Raw genomic sequence first — 25,785 nt, 5'->3', positions numbered from 1 at the left:
TACTGACTCAATTCACTGAGTTTTTGTCACCTCTGCGTTACATGAAACATATAGCACTCATAGATAGTATCATGAACCTCTTTAACCCTTTTGTAGAGGCAAAGCTTGCAATGAAAATATCCTCCTATCCTCCCAATGTAGTGAAATCCTCCTAAGCAAAGTGGCTTCATCCCTATGACCTCCATCAATGAAAAGTGTACTCCAAATGGTGAAGCACCCACTGTTGGGTCAAACTATGCTAGACTGGGATAGAAATCACATTAACAGTGACCTCTTGTTGAAGAAAATTGTGCTCTCTTTCAATCCTCCTCTTGCTTTGAGTGTATGGCACACTCCCAAAGGCTGAATCTTCACCCTTCCCCCTTCCACAACATGCTCTGCACCCAAGCTCAACATAATTATTCCTCTAGAGAACATGGATTAGTAAGGAAGGCTAAAGGAATCCTCCTCCTTCCTTTGACGAGACAAACTACACCCTTTTTTAAGCTTCCTTTCCCTTTGTGTGCATGGCACAGTCCTAAAGATTAAACCTTTCACCTTCCCTCCTTCCCAATGTGCTTATGCGCCTAAGATTGCCTAGCCTTTCCCTATAGAGAACATGTGCAATAGGGAATGCCAAAGGAAGCTTCCTATTTTCTCTGACCAGTCAAACTATGCTCTCCTAGAAGTCTCCTTTCCTTTTGAGTGCATGGCACAGTCCTAAAGGATGAACCTTTCACCTTCTCTCATTCCCAATGCACCGATGCTCCCTAAGCCTTCCTTTGACCCTTCCGCTGAAGGATACCTCCCCTCACCCTTTATTGTTAAAACTTCACTTTTAGGTTTTCCTTCTTTTTCTTTGGAGTACATGGCTCAACCTTGAAGCATGAAGCTTTCCACCTTGTCCCTTTGACTTCACCCACTGCGCTAGACAAAGGAGAGATAATACTCATAGTGCATGGTGCAGTAAAGATGAATAGTGGAGCCCTCCTGAGCCACTGATGAGCTTGAATTATCCCTCTGAATCAAACCTTCTTATCTTAACACTTTCATAGGACTATCATGAACATACCATTCCATAAGCTAGGTAGTGATAGAATATATGTTTTAAGACTGATCTTGCCTTATCATGAATTATTTTCATTGGAAGGAGTACCTTCCTAACATGAAAAGGTGATGCTCAAGAGTAGATAGCAAGGAGAAAGCAAAGTAACACCTATAGAGAAGAATCACTAAAGAGAGCTACCATGGAGACATGAAGCAAGATCATGGACCGAGATAGAAAGAAGACCTTGCATGATTACTCAGAGGATTTTGATATTGATAAAAGACCCTTTGGAGGGTGAAGATGAGAAACAAAGTGGATCCTTTATGGGGATGAAGCACAAATAAAATCCATCATCAATAATGCAAGGTGAAGCAATAAGAAAGACGACTTGGAACTGGCACCTGATCATGAAGTCAATGTCATCATTTTCAAGTTGTATCTTGTACAAGTGTCATCATAATAGCCAATATGTGTCCATGATTCATGCCACATCATCATGTGGAATTTAATGATGTATTCACAAGAAAAGGACAAAATGTAATGCAATGTATGGAAGTCCAAGAGTCATTTGTGAAATAGGAAGAGTCATCTAGTCATATGTGGAAAAAGAGTTGTATAGAAGTTCAAACGTCATAAAGAGAAGTCCAAAGGACACACTAGAACTCCAAGAGTCAAGAGGGGATGAAAGGTCACTCCTATTGTTATAAAAGAAACCTCGCAACTCAAGAAAGGGGCTTTTGGAGGCTTAAGCTTTGGATAGCTAGTCTTGGCTTCTCTACTTGGCATAGGAGAGAAAACTATTCTTTGGAGAAGAAAGAAGTGACTTAATGTTCCACTATTGGAACTAGTGTCTCATCATTGTAACTATGTAGTTGGATCTTTCACCTTATAATTGAAGCTCAATGAGTCAACACATTTTCATGCATGTATTGTGAATGTCTTAGGACTATTCTTTGGATGTTTGTTATAAATCTTTTGTTCACATGTACTAAGGAAATTGAACTATTTCGGTGGCCTCGGTAGTTATCCTATTTAGAGTGTGTTGTATGTGGTTAAATGATCATTGTGTCTAAGTGAGCTATTTCATTAGATACCTAACAAATATTTATTTTCTTGTGTGTCTCTCTTAGGTTAGTACTATTACTTCCTTCTAGAGGCCCACTTTTGTCTCCTCCCCTTTCGAAGGTATCCTTTTACACATTACAATCGATGTTTCACAATTGAACTTACTTTCTTGTTCATGGTTTATGTATATAATATCTTATGTTATCCGTTGAAACCAAGATGAAATTTTGTGTTATGGTGGTTGGGTCGATAATCCAGATGGGGCTCCTACTCCAAACGGTGTGAGGTCTAATTGTGACTTCACATTGGGGGGACCCCTTGTATGTTTGCGGTATCTATCATCATTAACACAATACAATGAAGGCACATCTCCATCCACTCTTCTATGGCATGAAATATTTGGACATCTTATATACGCCAATATTTTTTTGTTGAAAATAAATGGTGTTTCTAGTTTGCCAACAATTCTGAGGAAGCTAATGTTGGCTGTGGAGCATGATTGTTCAGAGGTCTTTGTTTCAGCCGGATGTATAGCCCAGGAAGTTTGTACACTCCTCCACACGGGGGGGTGGGGGGGGGTAAGGGGGCCAGCGGTCCCCCAGCGGGGGCTTCAGGGGTAGTACCCCCGAAGCAAAAAACAAATGCAAAATTGCCTTGTAAAGGTATAGTAATTTCTAATCAATCTGGGTCGTTCATTAGGTGGATGATCTGACGGTAGAACTTATGTTTAGTTTAGGGTTTTTTTTTTCCCTAGAAGGCAATCCCTCTCTTTGTATGAGGGCATTGTATTGAGGCTGTGTAATAGAAGTGTATTCTCTGAGTGAGAAACAGAGAGGTGAGATTGTGAGAGAAACAGAGGATATTACAGGGGATTTGTTGTAGGTTGTGTCTCTTCATTTTGTTGGATAATAAAAAGGAAGGACTGGCTATTCAAGGTGGATGTAGCCCAAACTGGGTGAACCACATATATCTGTGTCTCTATGGTTTTATGCGTTTATATTTATGCAATATTCTATGTGTTCCATTGCTCTGTAATATATAATTTTCTAACAACTGGTATTAGGGCCGAAGGTCTATTTGGCTGATAAACTTGCAGGAAGGAAGGGTTCCTCATTCGAGTGGGAGCAATGGCGGAAGATGGTAAGTTTAGGGTTGAGAAATTTAACAGCCAAAACTTCTCACTGTGGAAGATGCAGATGGAAGATTATCTGTATTAGAAAGATCTGTACCTACCATTGGGCGGAAAAACAAATATGCCAATGGGTATGACAAATGAAGAATGGAACCTTCTTGATAGAAAGGCACTCGAAATAGTATGGTTGTGCCTCGCAGCATTGGTCGCCTTCAACATTTCGAAGGAAACAATGACAGAGGGTTTGATTAAGGCTTTGGAGAAACTATATGAAAATCCCTCGGCCTCAAACAAGGTATTTCTTATGAAACGGTTATTTAATATGAAGATGTCGGAAGGTGGATCTGTTGCAGACCATTTAAATGATTTTAATATTGTTACAAATCAGTTATGTTCTGTAGGGGTAAACTTTGATGAAGAAGTTAGAGCTCTATTATTCTTGTGCTCATTTCCAGAAAGTTGGAATGGTTTAGTAATGGCCATTAGTAAATCTGTTTCTAGATCTAGTACTTTAAAGTTTGATGATGTTGTCGGTGCTATCCTGAGTGAGAAAATGCGATGGAAAAGCTCCGGTGAGACATCAGGTAATGCCTTGAGTGCAGAGTCTAGAGGAAGAAAAATGGAAAGAGGAAAGAGCTCAAGATATCGCAGTAAATCAAGGAAAGGCAGATCCAAGTCTAGATCGGGGATAGTGTGCTGGAAATGTGGAAAGAAAGGACACCTAAAGAAAGATTGTAGATCTCGGAAGGGAAAAGAAGGAGATGCATAGTGAGAAAAAAATCATGAAGAAAATGTGACAGATGAGGTGTTACAAGATGCTTTGATTCTTTCTTTCGAAAATATTATTAATTCCTGGGTGGTAGATTCAGGGGCCTCATTCCATGCCACACCCGATAAGAAATATTTTCATGACTATGTTCAAGGAGATTTTGGACAAGTCCATTTGGGTGATGATAAACCTTGTAAAATTGTTGGAATGGGTAAGGTTCTTGTAAAACAACAAAATGGAAACCAATGGCTACTAAAGGAGGTAAGGGATGTTCTAGATCTGAAGAAAAATCTGATTTCAACAGGGCAACTAGGCGGTGAAGGTTGTGTGACAACTTTCACAGATAAAGCTTGGAAGGTCACCAAAGGAGCTCTAGTAATAGCAAAAGGTGAAAAGGTTGCTACATTGTATTTATGCAATTGTATTTCTAACTCTGTTAATGCTTTAACTTCCAAAGGATCAGATGTAGCATTATGGTATCATAGGCTCAGACACATGAGTGAAAAGGGGATGAATATTCTTCACTCAAGGAATTTGTTGTCAGGTTTGAAGAATGTTCTGTGAGAATTGCATTTATGGAAAACAGAAGAGAGTCAGATTTCTCAGAGTTGGGAAAGAAAAGAAGAGTGAAAAATTAGAGCTTGTGCATACAGATGTATGGGGACCTGCTTAGGTATCATCTCGCGGTGGCTCTCGTTATTATGTTACTTTTATTGATGATGCAACTAGAAAAATTTGGATTTATTGTATTAAGAATAAATCTGATGTATTTGATACTTTCAAGAAATGGAAAGCTTTGGTTGAGTTTGAGACAGGAAAGAAATTGAAGTGTCTTAGATTAGACAATGGAGGTGAATATTGCAGCAAAGAGTTTGATGGGTACTGTTCAGAGCATGGAATTCGCAGAAAGAAGACAGTTCCAAGAACACCACAAGAAAATGGTGTGTTAGAAAGGATGAACAGAACAATCATGGAGCATGCAAGGTGCATGAGATTGCATGTAGGATTGCCTTTACAATTTTGAGCAAATGTTGTAGATACTGCTGTTTATCTAATAAACAAAGGGCCTTTAAGTTCCTTCGATGGTGGTGTTCCAGAGGAAGCATGGACAGGTAAAAAGGTAAACTACTCTTTTTTAAAGCCTTTTGGTTGTGAAGCCTTTGTCCATATTAATAAAGAAAATAGAACAAAGTTTGAGGCAAATTCAAAGAAATGTACCTTTATTGGATATGGTGTTAATGATTTTGGTTATTGCTTATATGATTACGAAAATCACAAAATCATTAGGAGCAGAGATGTAATATTCAATGAAAAGGTCTTGTATAAGAATCAGTTGCAGGAAAAGAAACAAGAAAAAGAAAACAAGGAATACGCAGTTCTTGATGAAATCACTAAAAAAGTAAAGGTGCCTGAAAATAATAATAATCAACAACCACAACAGAAAAAGGCACCCCAAACACTTGAAAGTGGTGTTAGAAGATCTACCAGGATAAGTATACCCCCTGAACGATACTCTCCTTCATTATATTATTTATTGTTGACTGATTCTGGTGAACCTGAATGTTATGAAGAAGCAATGCACGTTGAAAGCAGGAAGAAGTGGGAGGTAGCCATGGAAGAAGATATGGACTCCTTAATGCATAACCAGACTTGGGACTTAGTCAAGTTACCTGTAGGAAAAACTGCATTGAAGAATAAATGGGTTTACAGGCTAGAGGAAGAAGATGGAGGAAAACAAAGGTACGAAGCTAGACTTGTGGTGAAGGGGTTTGCACAGAAGAAAGGTATTGATTTTGATGAAATATTTTCTCCTGTTGTTAAAATGACTTCAATCAAAACTATTTTAAGTCTAGTAGTAGTTGAAGATTTGCATCTTGAGCAGTTATATGTAAAGGCAACCTTTCTCCATGGGGATTTGGAGGAAGAGATATATATGCAGCAGCCACAAGGATATGAGGTAAAAGGGAAGGAGAAACTAGTGTGCAGGTTGAAGAAGAGATTGTATGGCTTAAAACAGTCTCCAAGGCAGTGGTATCTAAAATTTGACAAGTTTATGTCTAAACAAGGTTATACTAGATGTCACTCTGATCATTGTGTTTATCTGAAAAAGAAAAATGATGGCAGCTATATTATATTGTTATGGTATGTGGATGACATGCTTGTTGCAGAGTCTAACATGCAGGAAATAAATGTGCTCAAAAGAAAAAATTTGGCAAATTAATTTGCAATGAAGGATTTGGGAGATGCAAAACAAATCCTTGGTATGAGAATAACTAGAGACAAGAAAAATCACAAATTAACATTGTCTCAGAATGAGTACATACAAAAGGTGTTGAAAAGATTTAATATGCATAATGAAAAACTAGTTAGTACACCTTTTGCTAGCCATTTCAAACTTAGTAAGGAAATGTGCCCAAAGACCCAAGAAGACATGGATTATATGTCTAAAGTTCCATATGCATCAGCAGTTGGAAGCTTAATGTATGCAATGGTCTACACAAGGCCTGATATTGCACATGCCGTGGGAGTTGTAAGCAGGTACATGAACAATCTAGGAAAGGAACATTGGATGGCAGTGAAATGGATTCTCAGATATTTGAAAGGTACCACAAATCAAGCATTATGCTTTGGTGGTTCAAACATTTCTCTACAGGGATATGTTGATGCAGATATGACAGGTGATAGAGATAACACGAGGAGCACTAGAGGATATGTATTTACTGTAGGTGGAACAGCTGTCAGTTGGGTTTCAAAAATCCAAAGTGTTGTTCCACTTTCAACAATAGAAGCTGAGTATGTTGCTACTACAGAGGCTAGTAAAGAAATGATTTGGTTACAAAGGTTTATGGGTGAATTAGGTAAGGAGCATGATATGGGCATGTTATATAGTGATAGCCAAAGTGCCATTCATCTTGCAAAGAACTCAGCATTTCATTCTAGGACTAAACACATACAGCTCAAGTACCATTTCATACGATCAGTGTTGGAAGATGGAGAGTTGAAGCTGGAAAAGATACACACTAGCCAAAATCCTGCAGATATGCTAACAAAAGTTGTAACCAGGGAGAAACTAAGAATATGCTCAGTTTCAATTGGTCTTAAGGATGACAATGAATATGAGAAATAACCAGGTCCAAAGAGGAGTCATTGTCCAACAAATGAAGTAGTGATGGAGTTGCTATAATCATTCTCCAAGTGGGAGATTATTGGGTGTGGAGCATGATTATTCAGAGGTCTTTGTTTCAGCCGAATGTATACCCTAGGAAGTTTGTACACCCCTCCAAGCAGGGGGGTGCAGGGGGGGACTTGTCCCCCTTGCCGGGGTTCGAGGGGGCTGATCCCCCCCGATTGGGGGGTCCGGGGGCCAGCAGTGCCCCCGAAGCTAAAAACAGATGGAAAATTGCCTTGTAAAAGTATAGTAATTTCTAGTCAATCTGTGTCGTTCATTAGGCAGATGATCTGACGGTAGAACTTATGTTTAGTTTAGGGTTTTTTGCCCTAGAAGGCAACCCCTCTCTTTGTATGAGGGCATTGTATTGAGGCTGTGTAATATAAGTGTATTCTCTGAGCGAGAAACAGAGAGGTGAGACTGTGAGAGAAAACAGAGGATATTATAGCGGATCTACTGTAGGTTGTGTCTCTTTATTTTTCTGGATAATAAAAAGGAAGGATTGGCTGTTCGGGGTGGATGTAGCCCAAAATGGATGAACCACGTATATCTATGTCTCTCTGGTTTTATGCATTTTCTGTGTTTATATTTATGCAATATTCAATGTGTTCCATTGCTCTGTAATATATAATTTTCTAACAGCTCAAGCAAAGTGATGATTGCATCCTGATAAAACATAACAAACAACAATTTCATGATTATGCTTCCAAAGAACATAGAAATCTTGCATTTATTCATTCTAATTTATGTGGCCATATTCCTATTCCTTCTACAAATGGAAATATATATTTGATTAATTTTATTAATGATTACTCTAGGATGTGTAGGGTATACTTGTTGAAAATTAAATTAGAAGCTTCTGTAGTATTCAAAAATTTTCATGCATACATTGAAAATGATGCATAAACACATATTGGATCTCTTCATACTAATAATGGAAAATAATATACTTCTAATGAATTTGAAAATTTTCTTCACCAACATGGGATTCAACATCAAACTATCATTCCTTACAATCCTCAACAAAATAATGTAGTTGAAAGAATGAATAGAACTATCTTAAATATGGTTCACTAAATGATGTTCTTAAAAAATATAAAGTTGATTCCTTTTGTTGAGGTAGTTCTATGTACAATATATATTTAAAAAATATGTACATATCATTTTCTAAAGAACAAAACTCCTTATGAAATGTGGTGATGGCCAAATTACTTCGGTAAGGAATCTCAATGTTTTTGGTTCCACCTGCTACACTTTGATTCCTAAGGAACACAGAATCAAGCTTGATGCAAGGAGTTGCAAGTACATATTCTTTGGGTATTCAGATACCACTAAAGCATATCATCTCTCCGATGAGGTAAATGAGAAGTTTATATTGTCTAGAAATGTGATTTTTCTTGAATCTTCCAAGACTGACAATATTGTTGAGAAGAAGCTTGATCGTTTGGATAGACTCATTCATACAAAAAATTACGATTAATTTTATAATGAGATTCCACATCTTGAGGGGGGGTCCCTTGTTGAGAAATCTATTAGGGCAAAGATTAAAGTGATTTATCTTCTATTAATAACTGCTTGTGATGTCTTTTTACTTTTTCTTACTTATTATATTTTTGACTTATTATTATGTTTATATATCATCAAACAACTACCGAAAACAAGAAGAACAAGAACAAATAATATAGGTCTCAAGCCATAGCCAAAACCTATCCACTTGAGAGGAAAACCTACAAATCTCTTCTCTTCCTTATAGATTCTTTAATTAACAAATTCCAAGACCTTTAGACTAAGACCAATACTCTCCAAGACCAAGTCCAACCTTTTCATATGTTGTTCTTTCCTTGTCCAAGTCAAACCCAAGCAAATCTCTTCCTGTAGCACAATTTCAACCTCCAATTGTAAAATTTCGGCCCCCACTACAAACCTGAAATTTTTGGCCCTCCTGCAATTACAACTATCACACGTGTGAGATTATTTTAGCCTCTCAAGACTTCATTAGGCATTTTCTTGGCTTTATATTCCTTTTGGAGCTTGAGGATGGCTTATTGTGACATTCGCCCAAAAATCTTTCCTTCCTTTCTTTGAGATCAAACTTGTAGAAGAAAACCCTAGATCTGCAACCTAAACCCTAACATTCCTTCCCACATGTCAGAGAGAAATAACCCAAAACCAAGTCTTCTTTGTCCTCTTTTTTTTTTCCTTCTTCTTCTTCCACCTTCGCTTTAGTGAGTGAGTGATGAGTGTGTCCCAAGGAGGTTGATTTCCCTCCTTTGTATAGGCTTCTCAAGGTGGATGTTGCTCCTCAAAATAGAGGGACTTCCCAGATGCCAAGCTGGATTGGCCTTGAAGGGTATTTTGAAACTTTTAATGACAAAAATAATTTTCTTTACAAGTTAAAATGTGCCCAATGGGGCCTTTAACTTATGACCATGAATCTTTTGACTTCTTGACCTAGGACAAACCCTAGAAGCACTTAATGGATGCTTGAACTATAAAATAAAATACATTGAGCATGAAACCCATGCTCCAAAAATAATAGTAATAATAATTCTCTTTCATTTCACAATATACAAGAATAAAAGGTACATTTCAAATTTATGAATACCGAACCTAGTTACACATTTTCAACACTCCCTCTTAACTAGGGAGGTATTCATAAATGGTGCATGGACATTCTCAATCTGAAGAGATCTCATAATAAGAGTCAGATTGGTAACCCATTTGTTTAGCATCATATCAACCAACATTTTCATTTATCAAGGCCTTAATTAACATCTTTATCTCTTCACAAGGTCATATAACAATGTTGGTGATACCAATGATTTATAGACACCATCATTATTTTCTCTCAAGGTACATACCCCACCCATGTGTTCACAAAGTATGACCTGCCTTGGATTATTCTTATCTTTGATAGCTAGTCCTAAAAGAATATCGGTTCATGACTACTCTTATCTTGGATGCCCTACCTCATTCTCAAAGAGTATCGGATGATATATGCTTACCCAATCCTATATTATATCTTCCCAAGTGAAGACAATAATTATGTGCCTATATCTCCCTCTCAATCAGGGAGGATACATCAACCAAACCAATCTTGTCTCTAAAATACAAAAGATTGCTATTAGGAAGATATTTTTCCAATATGTCAACTACCTTCTCATTGGTGGAGATATATTGTAGCTGCAACACACCATCTTGTACTAGCTTCTAGATGTAGTGATACTTGTTGTTGATATGATTTTTCTTTCCATGAAATATTGGGTCTTCATACAATCATATAAAACTGGTGCTATCAGAACATATCAATGTAGGGTCCATTGGTCCTTCAAATAGGTTGGATGACAACTTCCTTAACCAAACAACTTCTCTTCTTACTTCATAGGTTGCAATATACTTTGTCTTAGCACTACTCAAATAAATCATATCTTGATTTCTTCTTATCCATTAGATCATGGAGGATCCCAAACTAAAACATCCTCCTATAGTGCTCCTTCCATCCTACTCACCGCCTCCCAAGTTATAATTTGTATATCCAATCAAGTGGAAATCATTCCTCCTATCATATTTTAGGCAGTAGTGGGTTGCTCCTTGCATATATCGCAATATATGTTTTGTTGTTATCCAATGATCATGCATCGGCTCCACTTGGAATTGAATGAGAATATTTACTGCAAAGCATATGTCTAGATGAGCATTCACCAAGTACATTAGTGAGTCAATCAATTTTGATATGCTTGGAAGGATCCATAGGGTTCGATTCAGAACTCCTTAGTCTTTTTAAGTTTTTGATCTTTGGGGTTTTCATTGGTTTGAAATCCATCATGTCAAACATCTTTAGCATCTTGATCACATACTTTCCTTGATCCAGATAAATCTCATCTAGTCCTTGGTAGACTTCCTGTCCCAAATAGTAGTGAATCAACCCTAGATCCTTCATGTCAAATTATGCTCCTAGTTGCTTCTTACATTCTTCAATTCGACCTTCCACACATTTCAAGAGAAGATCATCCACATACAAAGTAATGATTACTATCTCTCCCTTCACAACTTTAATACAAATGTTTCGATCAGTAAAACTCTGTGTGAAGCCGAATATTTATAGGTATGCATCCATCCTAGCATACCATGCCCTCGGTGCTTTCTTGAGGCCATATATGACTTCTTTAATCTCCTAATATATGCACTTATATTTTCAACTTCAAACCCCAAGGGTTGATCTATATATATTTCCTCATCAATTGTGCCATTCAGGAATGCATTCTTGACATCCATTTGGTGGATGTTCCATCCCATCGATGCTGCCAAACAGACCAACAGACAAATAATAATATACCTTGTTGTTTGAGTAAATGTCTCTTCATAGTCGATGCCTTCTTGTGGAGAGAAGACCCTAGCCACACATATTACCTTATATTTATCAATACTTCCATTTATTGCATGTTTGATCTTGAAGAGCCACTTGGAAGTTACCACAGATTTATCTTCAGGCTGATCTCCCAAACTCCATTGTTCATTATCGATTGATATTCTTCATTCATGTCATCCTTCCATTCTTAGTGATTGAAAAATTCCTCAAAAGTGGACGGCTCTACTTCTATTACTTTCGTCACGTAGGTTGCATATCCAGAATACCATTTGCTCTTCTTGCTTTCCTTGAATGTACCTTGAGCTACCCCATGATCTTCTACATCTAGTAGTGCAGACTTTAACCAGTTAGACATTTTTCTAGTTTCTGAGATTACCGCAATTTGTATAGGTTCATAAGGACCTTCATTTTCATGGTTCGATTCTTCTTCTTCCCTAGTAACTTCTTCTTCGAATACCTAAATTTCTTCATCATTAGATTCCATAGGGAGATCCTTTGATTTCTTGAATGCAATACTTTCGTCAAATATCACATCTCGACTGACTTCTATTCGATGCCCTTCCCTTTTGTAGATCCTATAGGCCTTAGAAAAGTTACTGTAGCCAATAAATGTTCTCTTCATGCATGATGGATCCAACTTCTTCATCTTGTCCTTATGTATATGAATATAGATATGACAACCACAAATTTGAAGATGATCCATGGTTGGTTTCTTCCCAGTGAACACTTGTTCAAGAGTTTTTTTTCCTAGAGACATGTTGGGACTTTGATTTTGCATGTATACAAATGTCTTTGTAGCTTCACCCCACTTAAAAATTTCAGTAAATATTGATCACGTAACAATTCTTTTACACTTTTTTCAATGGGTCGATTATTTCATTTTGATACTCCATTTTGTTTGAGATTATATGGGACTGTCATCTCCCTCTTAATCCCAGACATGTTACAGGAAGAGATGATTTCCTTAGATGTGTATTCTCCTCCATTATCAGATCTTAATATCTTGATTCTTCTTTCTGTAAGGTTCTCTACTTTAACTTTGAATTTTTGAAATTAGGTAAATACTTCATCCTTGGATTTCATTAAGTAAACCTGAGTTTTCCTTGAATGACCATCTATAAAAGTGACATAATATAGATGACCTCCAAGTGATTTCAGAGTCATATGACCACAAACATTGTAATGAATGATATGCAATATTTATTTTGACCGTGAAGCACTCCTTCCAAATGATCTCTTGGATATTATTACCTAGTACACATCCCTTCCATACTCCTTCATGACTTTCTTTCAGTTTAGGGATTCCATCTACTATTGAATTTATGGTTGGAAGGATTTTGAAATGGAGATGACCAAATATTCTATTCCAAATTTCACATGGGCTTATTTAAATGTTAACTAAAGCTTGAGCAAGAGGAGATAGAAACCTATAAAGTATTTATTCACGAATCCAAATTAATCCAACGTTTTATATGCTTGATGTTTTACCCAATACTACAAATTTTTCATCAATGAAATCCACTCTAACATATTTATCTTCTAATATTGAAATGAAGAGTAAGTTTTTATGCAAACCTAGAATAAATAGGATGTTGTTGAGACGAATACGACCTCTAGTCTCTAGTTCTATCGAGGTTGATTTGATTCCTCTCACATAATAGCTCTTATTATCTCCAAGTTTTACGGAGTAAGAATACTTTTATTTTGATAGTGTATTAAGTTTCGTTTTCTTGATGCTCCATTATCGATCACCCAAATGCTCTCATCTTGAAATGTGCTAGTGTGTGCTGAGAAGAGTCCTTTGTCCTTTGTCTTAGTCACTTCCTTCTTTAGAGTAAATAGGAGATTCCATACTTATTTGATGCCTTTATTGAGATGGATTTATACCTTTGAACACTTCTTTAGAAACTTCTTCAATGTAGTAGAGATCTTCATAATGCCCTTAGCCAACCTTAGGTCTAATACCATGTTGAGGAATCTATTAGGGCAAAGATTAGAGTGATTTTTATTCTATTAATAACTTCTTGTGATGTCTTTTTACTTTTTCTTACTTATTAGGTTCTTTACATATTATTATGTTTGTATATCGTCAAACAAATACAAAAAATAATAATAACAAGAACAAAAAATATAGGCTGTAAGCCAGGGTCAAAACCTCTCCACTTGAGAGGAAAACCCGCAAATCTCTTATGTTCCTTATAGATTCTTCAATTGAAAAATTTCAAGAACTTTAGACCAAGACCAATACCCTCCAATACCAAGTCCAACCTTTCTTGATGATGTGCTTTCCTTGTCCAAGTCAAACCTAGTCAAATATCTTCTAGTAGCACAATTTCGACCTCCAACTGCAAAATTTCAACCCCCAATGTAGACCTGAAATTTTCAGCCCTCCTGCAGTTATTGTTTCCACATGTGTGAGATTATTTTAGCCTCCTAGTGTTTCCTTAGACCTTTGCTTGGAATTCTCTTCCTTCTGGAGGTTAAGGATGGCTTCTTGTGACCTTCCCTTGACCTTCTTTCCTTCCTTTCCTCGAGATCAAACCCATAGAAGAAAACCCTAGATCTATTGTTGAACTCTTATCCTTCCTTTGCCTGTGTGAGAGAGAAATAGACCAAAACAAAATCTTCTTCGTCCTCTTCCTTCTTCGCTTCGTTCTTCTTCTTCCTCCTTCTCTTTAGTGAGTGACTGATGAGTATGTCCCAAGGAGGTCGAGTTCCCTCCTTTATATAGGCTTCTCAAGGTCGACATGGCTCCTCAAAATAGGTCGAAGTCCTAACTATTAGGATGAATTGGTATTGAAGGATATTTTGATACTTTTAAATGACAAAAATAATTTTATTTACAATTTATGATTTTCCTGATGGGGTCTTCAACTTATGACAATGACTCTTTTGACTTCTTGACCTAGGAAAATCCCTACAAGCACTCAATGGGTGCTTGACCTATAAAATAGAAGACCTTGAGCATGAAACCCATGCTCTGAAAATAGTAATAATAATTCTCTTTAATTTTACAATATACAAGAATGAAAAGTACATTTCATATTTATGAAGACTGAACCTAGTTACACATTTTTCAACATCCCTATCTTGGTTTAGTCTATGAAATCTCCTTATGAAGAATTATCTCCCCCTCACAAAGTTCCAACCACTCCTTCAACTGAAAAAGACCCTTTAGGTGAAGTGATTGAGAGGATTGTAAGGATAAATATTGATGCATACCCATCTCAATCAATAAGAAATATATAACATATCAAAAATGTCCCCCCCCAACTTTCTCACCAAAACCCTTAAAAATGTTCATCCCGATGAAGTCGAAAAGGAAGGAACTAGAAGTGCCACAAAAAAAAATGGAGGTGATGTAGAAGATGTTGATTTTGTTGATGATATGGATGTTTCATATGATTTTGAATTGGATTGGTCTACTAATTTTGAACCATATTCCTTTAAATAAGTTGTGTGTCATGATGAATGGAAAGAAGTAATGCAAAAGGAGTATGATTCTCTCAGAAAGAATGGAACATGGAACATGGTGGGTTGTCCATTTGGAGCCAAACCTATTGGATGCAAATAGGTCTACAAGAATAAGTATAAATCCAACAACTCACTTGAAAATCAAAAATCAAGACTCAGAGAAAATTGATTTGTGCAGAAAGAAGTTGTCATTTATGAAGATACCCCCCATATAAAAATGGGCTACCATTCAAACTCTCCTTTCCTTGGCAGGTCAAAATGGATGGCAAGTCCATAAGATGGATGTGAAGACCACTTTGTTAAATGGGGACTTGAAATAAAATGTCTTCATGTCTCAACCAAAAGGATTTGTTGTTAAGGGACAAGAAAAAAAAGTATGTAAACTCATAAAATCCTTATATGGTATAAAATAAGCACCACGAGCATTGTATTAAAATTTGAATGAGTATCTTTTGAAATTAAATTTCAAACACTTTAATATATATGATGGAACTCTATTTTTCAAGAAAGTTGGAATTTTTTTTGTTTATCTTTTGGTATATGTAGATGATCTGTTGATAACAGGGAACAATCAAAACCTTATTGCATCCATAAACAAAGAGTTGAAGAAAGGATTTGAGCGGACAAATTTGGGACACCTTCACTACTACATGGGCATTGAAGTGACCCAACATCCAAGTCATATATTCCTCTCTCAAAATAATTACTTTGCACAATTGTTGAATAAGTTTGGCATGATTGAATGTGATCCTTTGTCCACTCCAATAGAACAAAATTTGAAGGTCACATCTAAAAAAGGAAATGAATTTGAGGATGAAACTAAGTATAGACAACTTGTGGGAAGTCTTATATACCTCACCACTACCATACCAAACACTTATTTTGTTGTTGGAATCATTTCCAATTTTATGCAAAAGCCTTGTGAAGGACACTGATCTACTCGAAAATAATATCTAAAGTACTTGAAAGAAACTCAACACAATGGACTGGAATATTCATAGGTGGATGACTTCAGCTTGATTAGATATTCTTATTTAGACTTATTGGAGATAAGGAGAATGGTGTGTCTACTTTAGGATATGCTATGAGTCTTGGATCAGGAGTTGTCTCCTAAAGGTCATGCAAATAGCTTCTAGTATATTCCATAACAAAGGAAGAATATGTGGTAGCTATAGAAGCAACCAAGGAGACTGTGTGGCTCAGGAGAATTCTTTAAGACTTGCAAGAGAAACAAGAGAACTCAACTCCCCGACAATACTTCTTCAATTAAGTTGGCCAAGAATCTTAAATTCCATGATCGAACCAAACATCTCAACACAAAGTATCAAATAATTTGACATCATGTAGAATCCAAGTCTATTCATCTATGACATTGTTCCACAATTGGAAAATTGTAAACATCTTCACCAAAACACTTAGAAGATAAAAGTTTTAAAGATTTAGAATGATGCTTAGACTCACAAACATACCTTCATATTGGGGGGCGGATTGAACCGGAAGTGACCTTGGAATAAGAATCCCAAAGGTCACACCTCCACGTGCTATATAATAATGTTTACATTAATGCAAATCATATTTTTGATTTACCATCCTAGCCTGACACAATCCTTGAGCAGTGCATGCTACAAGTGGTGTAGCCCATGATCAATTACACTCTATTATTTAGGATGGTCACAATCATGCTAAAAATATGTTGCCTTGGGAAAGTGATATAGTGTCTGAGTGATGAATATGATTGAATCCTCTAGGGAACATAGGGGTGGTTTTTAAGGCTATATCAAGGGGATAAATCATCATCCATTGACATTGATAATGACCTTAGTATTTGTTAAAGCTATTAACCAAGAGAAAGTAAACCTTAGATTCTTGTGATGCATAAGTCGTACTAATGAGACAAATTTCAGATGCATTATCTATGTAAGTAATTACAATATAATGACTTTTATACTATAGAATAAATAAATAAAAATGGGTAAAGGTGGAAAACATCTACAAAATTTCTCTCAAGAAATTAAAGTTTTTCAAGAGTTGAACCATGAATTGCACAATGAAATTAAAGTACTTGAGTGGAAATTAAAGAAAAATAAAACCATAATTGATCCAATGGTTGACACACTAGTAGCAACAAAAGATATTAAAAAAGAAATAGATATGAAGGAACAATTGATTGATGCACTCTAGGTAAAATTGAGGCAAAAGCAAGGTATACTTAATGATATGAATGATGCGAGATATACAACAAAGATAGATGCAATATATGAAACATAATATCTTATCCAAATAATGAATGCAATTTGTGAAAAAAATGAACTTATCCAATAGGTTGATGAAATAACATTGATGCAACAAGTTGTACTAAAAATCTAATACAAAATTTGATGCAACATGTGATATAGTTGAAATAATGACAAAAGTTGATGTAATTTATGACACCCATGACTTAATATAGGCGATTGATGCACATTGTGATACATATGACTTAATGAAATCAATGAATCAAATACATAATATCATCAATAATAGTAGTTGTGAAGAAGAAAAAAAACAATAAAATGACCTTTCCAAGATGGTTTTCAAATCTTGCAAAGAAATTTCATTCAACAAAAATTGACATGAATTAGGATACACCAAAGGCAACAGTTTTCATATTCAAAATTTCTCCAAACCAATTCAATTTGTTAGTGCAGAATTTCTTAATAAAGTTAAAAATGTTGATAAAAATTGCCAACATTGCCAACATTGATAAAAATTACTTCAATGCTATACCATGAATGAAGCGTAGTATATTTAGATGGCCTTTTTACTGTTAATTGCACCTCTATCTTTTTGTGACTTTAATTCTATAATATATTAACCGTAAACATTATATTATTTGATTTTAATAGAATGGTTTCAACGACAATGATTAGTTTTTCTTGTGTGGTTTTAATTCTATGGAATATTACATAATACCTCATGGTTGTTTTATATTTGAAATTTGCAGGGCATTAAGCAAGGATGGTTTGATGGTGGAAGTATATTTTTTGCTGTAATCCTTGTCATTCTAGTTACAGGTAAGGATTTCTGCTTTAGATGTTTTTAATTTTAAAACTTTTTATGAAAATCAATTTGTATTTCATAACGTTTTTATTTTTAATATTAATATATTAAATTAATTTGTAATTTATGATATTTTTATCTATTAATAAATTTTTAATATAAATAACTTCATATATATTTTTATAAAAATATAAAAATTATGATATATCATTTGAATGGTTTAAGTTGATTTATAATTAGAAGTTTTAAATATATATAAATTTAATTTATAAAATATAGATTAAATCATTTGTATAGAATTTAATCCCATCCATTACTTAAGTGTAGCTTAAGTAGTTTAGGTAAATTAAACGATATGTGTAAATTAAATGATTTATAATGGATTTAATTCCCATCAAAGCATTGTTTTAAATCTCACATATCACTTAATTTACGTAAATTGTGACACAGTGGCCACAGCTTAGCATCCACTGCTTGATTTCCTCGTGTATTTGTCGGCAATTATCAGCCTATCACATTTTTGTTGGCAGCGTTCGTATGTTTTAAGGATCATTTACCACTGTTCGGGCAGCAATCATTTCTGGAAGCACATCGTTTAGAAACAAACGTAGTCATTCACATTGCTACTAAAACACAATGTTTGAAGCCTATGAACAGTTTCGGCGCTCACAACCGATAAGAAGTTGTTTGGATATATTTCTCACTTGGTTTTGGTTGAATATCAGAAATACATATCAGTTAGGGTTTTTAGAATTTTAATTTAATTAAATAGTTGATATCATAATAAAAGATGTACAAAGTCTTCATAAGATCATAATATATGTTTATCTGGCAATGTTTGTAACATCCTATGATAGCAATATCAGCAAAAAGAAGGGAGATCCATATACCACAAGATGAGCCTGATAGATGAACAACATGTTCCAGATACAAAAAACAGTAAAAGCAGAGATTTGTGGATATGAATATATACAAATACCCAACAACTGTAATATCAGGGTAGTACAGAAGCAGCCCAAAACCGAAGATGATCAACAATATTGCGCGAGTAGCATCAAAACTACAAAAAAATGTACAATAAGGATAGAGAAATCCGGAGTCTGCAAAGATCAAGCATGTGATCACCATCTAACGAGGAGGCAGAGTCATATAAAGATCAGCATGGATTGGACTAAGCCAGCTTTGTAGATGACAGCCACGGTTTTAAAATTTTAAGCCCAGTGGCCAGGCATCCAGTTACTGCTAACAAACAACAGTCATCCAATAATACCGCAAAAAACTATATTCATATTTTAAACCTGCAATATCATCAAGAAAATAAAAAGTTAGTGGGGAGGGATTATTTAACCAGGGAGGGAAAATCTTCAATATTTATGTTTTTCTGGTTGATAGTAATTGTAATGTGCATCTTGCCTAATGAACATGATAAGCCCTTCTTTGATAGCTCATCTGCTGTCATATTTTGTTTCCTTGTGGACATGTTCTATGGAGGAATTGTTTAGTGGAGTCCATAAATGATCAATTCTTGTTAACCATCCAAGAACTAAGGGATTGGTGATTTTGGCAGTCCCCAATAAGCGTTGGATTATTACTTTGGAGTCACGATAGTAGATGTGGATAAAGGGAATATCTAGAAAATGGATGAACCATATGAGACTCCATAGAGCCCTGACCTCAGCCTTGGTGATTGTGCCCTGCCTCCGTGCCAGTAGACGCTATAGCTTTGCTCTCTAGAGGTGGGTTTATTATAGCTTTTCTCTCTAGAGGTGGCTAACGAGAAACCACAGCCACTGCTACTTTGTACATCTTTTATTTTGAATCAATACAATATTATGTTTTTTTCGTACTCAAGAAAATAGATAAATAAATAAAAAAATTTAAAATAACTAAATTATAATTTTATTTTATATATTATAGATGCATTTTAATTGATTTAGAAGTGTCAATAGAAATCAAATATTTTTATAATGCAGAATTTTAAAAAATGTTTATATAAATCATTGATTAATATGGATCTATATCCCCCCTCTATATATATGTACATTATATGAATACATAAATGAAATTAATGCCTTAAAATTCTCATTAAGCATTAATCTACACAAATTAAATTATATATATATATATATATCTGTGTGTGTATTTTGGAAAAGAAGTTAAGCATATGGCTTGAAAGTGAAGGTAAGCGGGCTAAAGGCCATGCAAGTTTCAGAAGGCGTCACTCAACAACTGACCACCTCATTATGCTTAGGACCATTGTGGAGGAATGTCGTAATGATAAATCCAATTTATTTTGTTGCTTAGTGGACTTTAGAAAGGCTTTCGATACAGTTCCTAGATACAACCTTTGGAATAGATTAGAAGAGCTAAAGGTTTCTCTCGAGTTGAGAGCTACTACTATAAGGTTATACGAGAAGGTAATTGCCAAGCTAAAGAGCAATGAGGGGTGGTCAAAAGATATTAAGTGTAACATCGGAGTTAAACAAGGTTGCCCCCTCTCCCCTACCCTATTTGGCATTTACATCGACAAGCTCGAAGGCTATTTAGAGGAAGCAAGATGTGATGGCACGTTCTTAGCTGGGATAGTCGTCATCCTTCTTCTCTATGCTGATGACATTGTTCTTTTCGCAAGGTGCCTATCTGATCTTGATAAGCAACTCAGGCTTCTTAAGGATTTCTGCTCTACCATGGGTATGACTGTTAACACTGACAAAACAAAAGTTATGATTATCAAATCCAAAAAGGACACTTACGCTAATTTTATGTATGACAATAATAACTTGGAGGAAGTGTATTCTTACAAGTACCTAGGAATTGATATTCATCACAAGCTCAACTGGAACCATAACATTGAGAAAAGGATTAATGGGGGGTGGAAAGCTTATTTTGGTCTTGAAAATAATTGTAAAATTGCGAACCTAGTAACGTGGGATAAAAAGAAGTTCCTCTTCAAAACTTTAGTCGCTCCTGTTATCTTATATGGCTATGAGGTTTGGGGTTGCAGCATCTCTAGAGAATCATGGAGAAAGATTGAGCAAATCCAAAAGCGTTTTATAACGTATAACCTGAAAATTAAAAGTAATACACCCTATCCTATTCTCCTTATAGAAGCAGGTCTTTCCCCTATTGAGAGCCTGGCTATGAATAGGTTTCTGATGTACAAGCACAAACTCAATAACATAGGTGGTCATAGACTTCCTAAGCTAGCATTAAATTCCAGCCAAAACCACCTAAGGCTCAAATGGGGGTGGCATAAAGACACAAGGGCCTGGTTAAACTATTGGGAGATCAACGAGAATGATGCATTGCAAAACATCAATAACATTAAAGATATTGTTACTTCTAAGTTCAAAGAAAAAATGTGGTGTGAGAAAGATTTAGCAACTAAAAGAAAATTAAGTTATTATAAGGAGGTCATCAACCCCACCCTAGAAGATCAAAAGTATCTCTCTATTTTAACTAGCTTAAAGAGGAAAATTAATATAGCAAAGATTAGAACGAATTCTCATGAGCTCCATAGTGAAACAGGTCATTGGGCAGTTCCTAAAACACCATGGATGGAAAGGATCTGCCATCTATGTGAGAATAGGAACGTCGAGGATGAAAACCACTTCCTCTTAGAGTGTCTTGCGTACAACCACATTAGATCTCAGTTTCACAATCTTTGTTACAATACTGACCTTCCTAGCCTTTTACAATGTCAAAATTATAGTGAGCTCGGAAGGCTTCTCTCCAAACTTTTTGAGCATAAGAACAAAATCTTAAATCAAAATAAATAATTTGTTTCTTTAGGTCTGATAGACCAATGTTTGGTCTCAGTGGACGTTAACCGCCATCATCATCATCATATATTACTTAACATGGATAATAAGATATTTATTTATAAATTATGTTGTAAACAACAAAATGTTATTTTTGTTATTAATATATTTTTAAATACATGTTAATAATCTACGTGTTGAATTTTTTTATTTATTAAATACATTGATTTTATTATTATTAATAATAATTTAAATGCAATATATTGCTTTTATCTTAAAAATTTAGATAAATTATACATGTACTTTTTATTATTTTTATTATTCTTATCGTAATTGAATTTTTACTTTACACATTGATTAATTTAACATTCATAATATAATATTTTATAATTTATAAGTGTCTTATTATGAATCTATATATCACTTGTAACGTTATGTTAGGGTTAAAGAACTACAAGTTTAATTTAAAGCACTAGGCACCGGATAATATATTTGTACAAAGGATTGGATAGACTAAAGTTCAATAGAAATTAACTATTTTTTTATTTACTATTTTAGACTTTTTCTAGAGATCTTGGGGTATATTTGGAATATGATTTAGGATTTAGTTTTGAGTATATTTGTGGAATGGCATTTGGGTTTAATTTGTGTGTATTGTTTCACTTTATGTGTTTTATAATTGAATATATTTTGCATTGTAACTTGCAATTTCTTTTTTTATAAATTTAAATATAAAATCATAAAATTATAAAATCATTTTTTAAATTATGAATGTAGATAAGATTTTATAATATTATTATGTTTAGGTTATTAATATTTTCAAGGAATTTTATAGATATTAATAGATCTAATATAATTTAAAATATAAGTTCTTTATCACATTATTTCACTATGTTTTTTACTCTCTTTTTAAACTTCTACTCCGAGATCTTTGGAATATGATTTAGCATTTAGTTTTTGACATATTTGTGGAATGATTTTTTTATTGCATTTAAAGTGATAATCATTAATTGGCAGTGCTATTGATATATAAAGAATGTAAAAAAATTAAACATTTTTTTACTTTTATATTTTTTTCTAATTAATTGAGTTGGTGGGCTTCACTGTAACCTAAAAAAATATTAATAAACAGATGATAAATTTAAATATAAAAATCATGAGAGTTTTTTTTTTAACTACTAATGTAAATATTTTTTTATAATATTGTTTTTTAAGGATATTAGTATTTTCAAAGAGTTTTATGAATATTAATAGGACCATTAAAATTTAAAATATGTATATTTTTTAACACATTATTTTATTGTTGAATTTAGGCTTTTGTGATCTATATCAAGTTTTTTGAGAAAAAAATTTGGCGTCAATCACATTAGAATGCTTTTGTCCACGAGTTTCGAACCAACCAGTGTGGTTCATCATCAGGACAAGTTGAAGAACCAGATCCTGGCTGCAAGTTAAATAGAAGAGTAGATCATCCAACAACGACTATATTGGATTGGGCAACTGGACCTTCTAATGGCTATATTTGACTGGGAAATGCTAACCAGACTGGACCAGGGGATAGGGATAGGAAAAATAAAATTAGTTAGTTATATATACTAAATTAATAGGAATTAATTAGTTAGCAAAAAGACTTATATTTTAATTAAATAATTGGTAAATTAATTTAAGTTAGTTTCATAACTATTACCATATATAAATGAAGTAATGTATTTAATTAAAATTTATATCAAAAACTATATAATTAAATATTTAATATTATATAAAGTTAAAAAGTTGTGTAATTAAATATTTAATATTATATTAAAGGTATATAATTAGTTATCAAATATGAAATAAAAGGGCTAATATTATAGAATTAAATAGTTAATTGTAAGTTGGTTATGTTATAGTTAATATCATAACTTATTAATAGAAACTATTAAAATACATATAAGCTAATATTAAATTTATGTAATGTCAATATTGATTGAAAAAACAACGCACGTGAGTCTGCCTGAGAGCTGTGCAAACCTAGCCGCCTCCTTGTTTTTGTAGGCCTCTCTCGGCAGCCTCCTATTGCTGAGTATTCCCTAACCATGCACCCCTTAGAGGAGGGCAACCCCCTCTCATCCAGGCACCAAGGATCTGAAGAAAACGAAGAAGCATTTGTGACTTTGATAGCTACGAATGGAGCTCCAAAGAACAGGCCAACAATCAACAAATTTGTAAAGAAGCTTGAGGACATACCAAAGATCTCTCTTCCACCTGCTCTCCCTCGAAGAGCAGCTCTTTCTTTGGCAGAACGTCGACTAGTTGGGAAATTCATGGGGTTATGGTCATCACCCAAATCAGTGCAAAAATAGGTTGAAAGAAACTGGAATGCAAACATTCAGAGGAAAATAGCAATACGATTTTGTGGAAGGGGATACTATACCTTCCTCTTCGAATCAAAGGAAGATAGAGATTTGATCTTCAGAAACGATCCTTACTTCATGGATTCCAGAGGTTTATATCTAAATAGGTGGATGCTAGTTTTCGATCTAGAAATGGATGTGCCAAGTGCAGTCCCAATCTGGGTCAGACTACCACACCTTCCGCTACATTGCTGGGGAGATGATTCGGTCAAAGCTATAGGGAACGCAGTGGGAAAGTATATAGACAAATGTGAACCAAAGGATAACATGCATGCATGTGCGTGAATATGTGTGGAAGTAGACCTTGGAAAAGGCCTTCCAGAGGCAATAAAGATCAAGGTAGATCAGTGGACGCATATACAGTAGCTGGATTACGAGCAGATACCATTCAAATGCAAGGTATGTCATGAGTATGGTCATTTTGCTAATAGATGTCTTTCAAAAAAAGAGATTGAAAATGTAGAAGATCAAGAGAACACATGGGAACAAGTAAAAAGGAAAAAACCCATCAATAAGCAACCAATATCAACTGCCTCTCAGTTTCAAGAACCAAATGAGACTACTTCTCAGCCCTCATTGAAGGTTATTTCCCCACTCCACACATCTACGAATCCCTTTGGGCCCTTGGAAGACTCTATTGAACCATCCTCTCCCAGATCCCCAATATCCAACCCCAACTCCCTTGCACACATTCCCTCTTCCTCTATTCCTATTTCTCCTCTACCTCTTCCATCAATGGACCACATATTAACTAGAAATCAAGCTAAAGAAAACCCTCAAACCTTGGATCAGCAAAAAAAAGTGGGAAGAAAATCCAACAAGGAAATAAGAGACGAGGTAGCAGCTAAAGAAATGGCACTAGGAACTCAACAACCAATGGAATCCTTCCTTGGGAAAAATGTAGGAAACAATGAAAAAAGTCAGCAAAGAGGAAAGGGAGGTTCCCACTAGCACAACAGTAAATAATGATAGTGGTCTCTTGGAATTGCCGCGGCCTTGGCACCACTTTCAAAGCCAATGCAGCTAGAGATATTTTACTCAAAGAAAAGCCAGACATCTACATGATCCAGAAGATCAAAACAAGCAATCAAGAAAATAAAAAATTGATTCAAAATTAAGAAATTATGATGGAACAGTGTTAGAGGCAACAAGAGCATCAGGAGGAATATGCACCAAATGGGAAATTATAAACCAAAAAATCAGCAAACGTTGGATTAGAACAGATTTGAGAGACCTCAACACAAAGGAACTGTATAGCTTCATGAATGTTTATGCTCCAAATCACTACAGAGAAAAAGAACACTGTTGGAATTCGATAAAAGAAGAACTAGCAGAAAGACAAAATGGGAAATTAATCCTTGGAGGAGATCTAAACCTGATAAGGAACACCGAAGAAAAATTTGGAGGGAACTATCATACAGACCCGTCAAGAGAAGCCCTTGAAGAAATAATGGAACAACATAAACTAATCGACATTCCTCCAAGCAATGGGAAGTACACATGGAGTAACAAAAGAATAGGCAAGAATAATATCAAGGAAAGGTTGGATAGAATCTTAGTACAAGAAAACATAGCAACTGATTTCAC

General features: G+C 35.0%; 1 protein-coding gene across 1 annotated transcript in view; it reads left to right on the top strand.

Annotated features, from left to right (window-relative positions):
- The window catches only part of LOC149241546 (calcium-transporting ATPase 8, plasma membrane-type-like), a 180,419-nt gene that overhangs the window by 88,091 nt on the left and 66,543 nt on the right, over nt 1-25,785 (top strand). The window contains exon 7 of the mRNA XM_089370583.1: nt 17,989-18,058. Within this exon, the coding sequence (XP_089226709.1) occupies nt 17,989-18,058 (70 nt within the window). The remainder of the gene's footprint in view (nt 1-17,988; nt 18,059-25,785) is intronic.

This window comes from Pinus tabuliformis, chromosome 8, assembly GCF_031772625.1.
Source record: "Pinus tabuliformis cultivar Carrire ecotype Pingquan chromosome 8, CPIR1, whole genome shotgun sequence".
Taxonomy (NCBI): domain Eukaryota; kingdom Viridiplantae; phylum Streptophyta; class Pinopsida; order Pinales; family Pinaceae; genus Pinus; species Pinus tabuliformis.
Note: the sequence above shows the minus strand (reverse complement) of the source record. Positions and strands in the feature narration are given on the sequence as shown.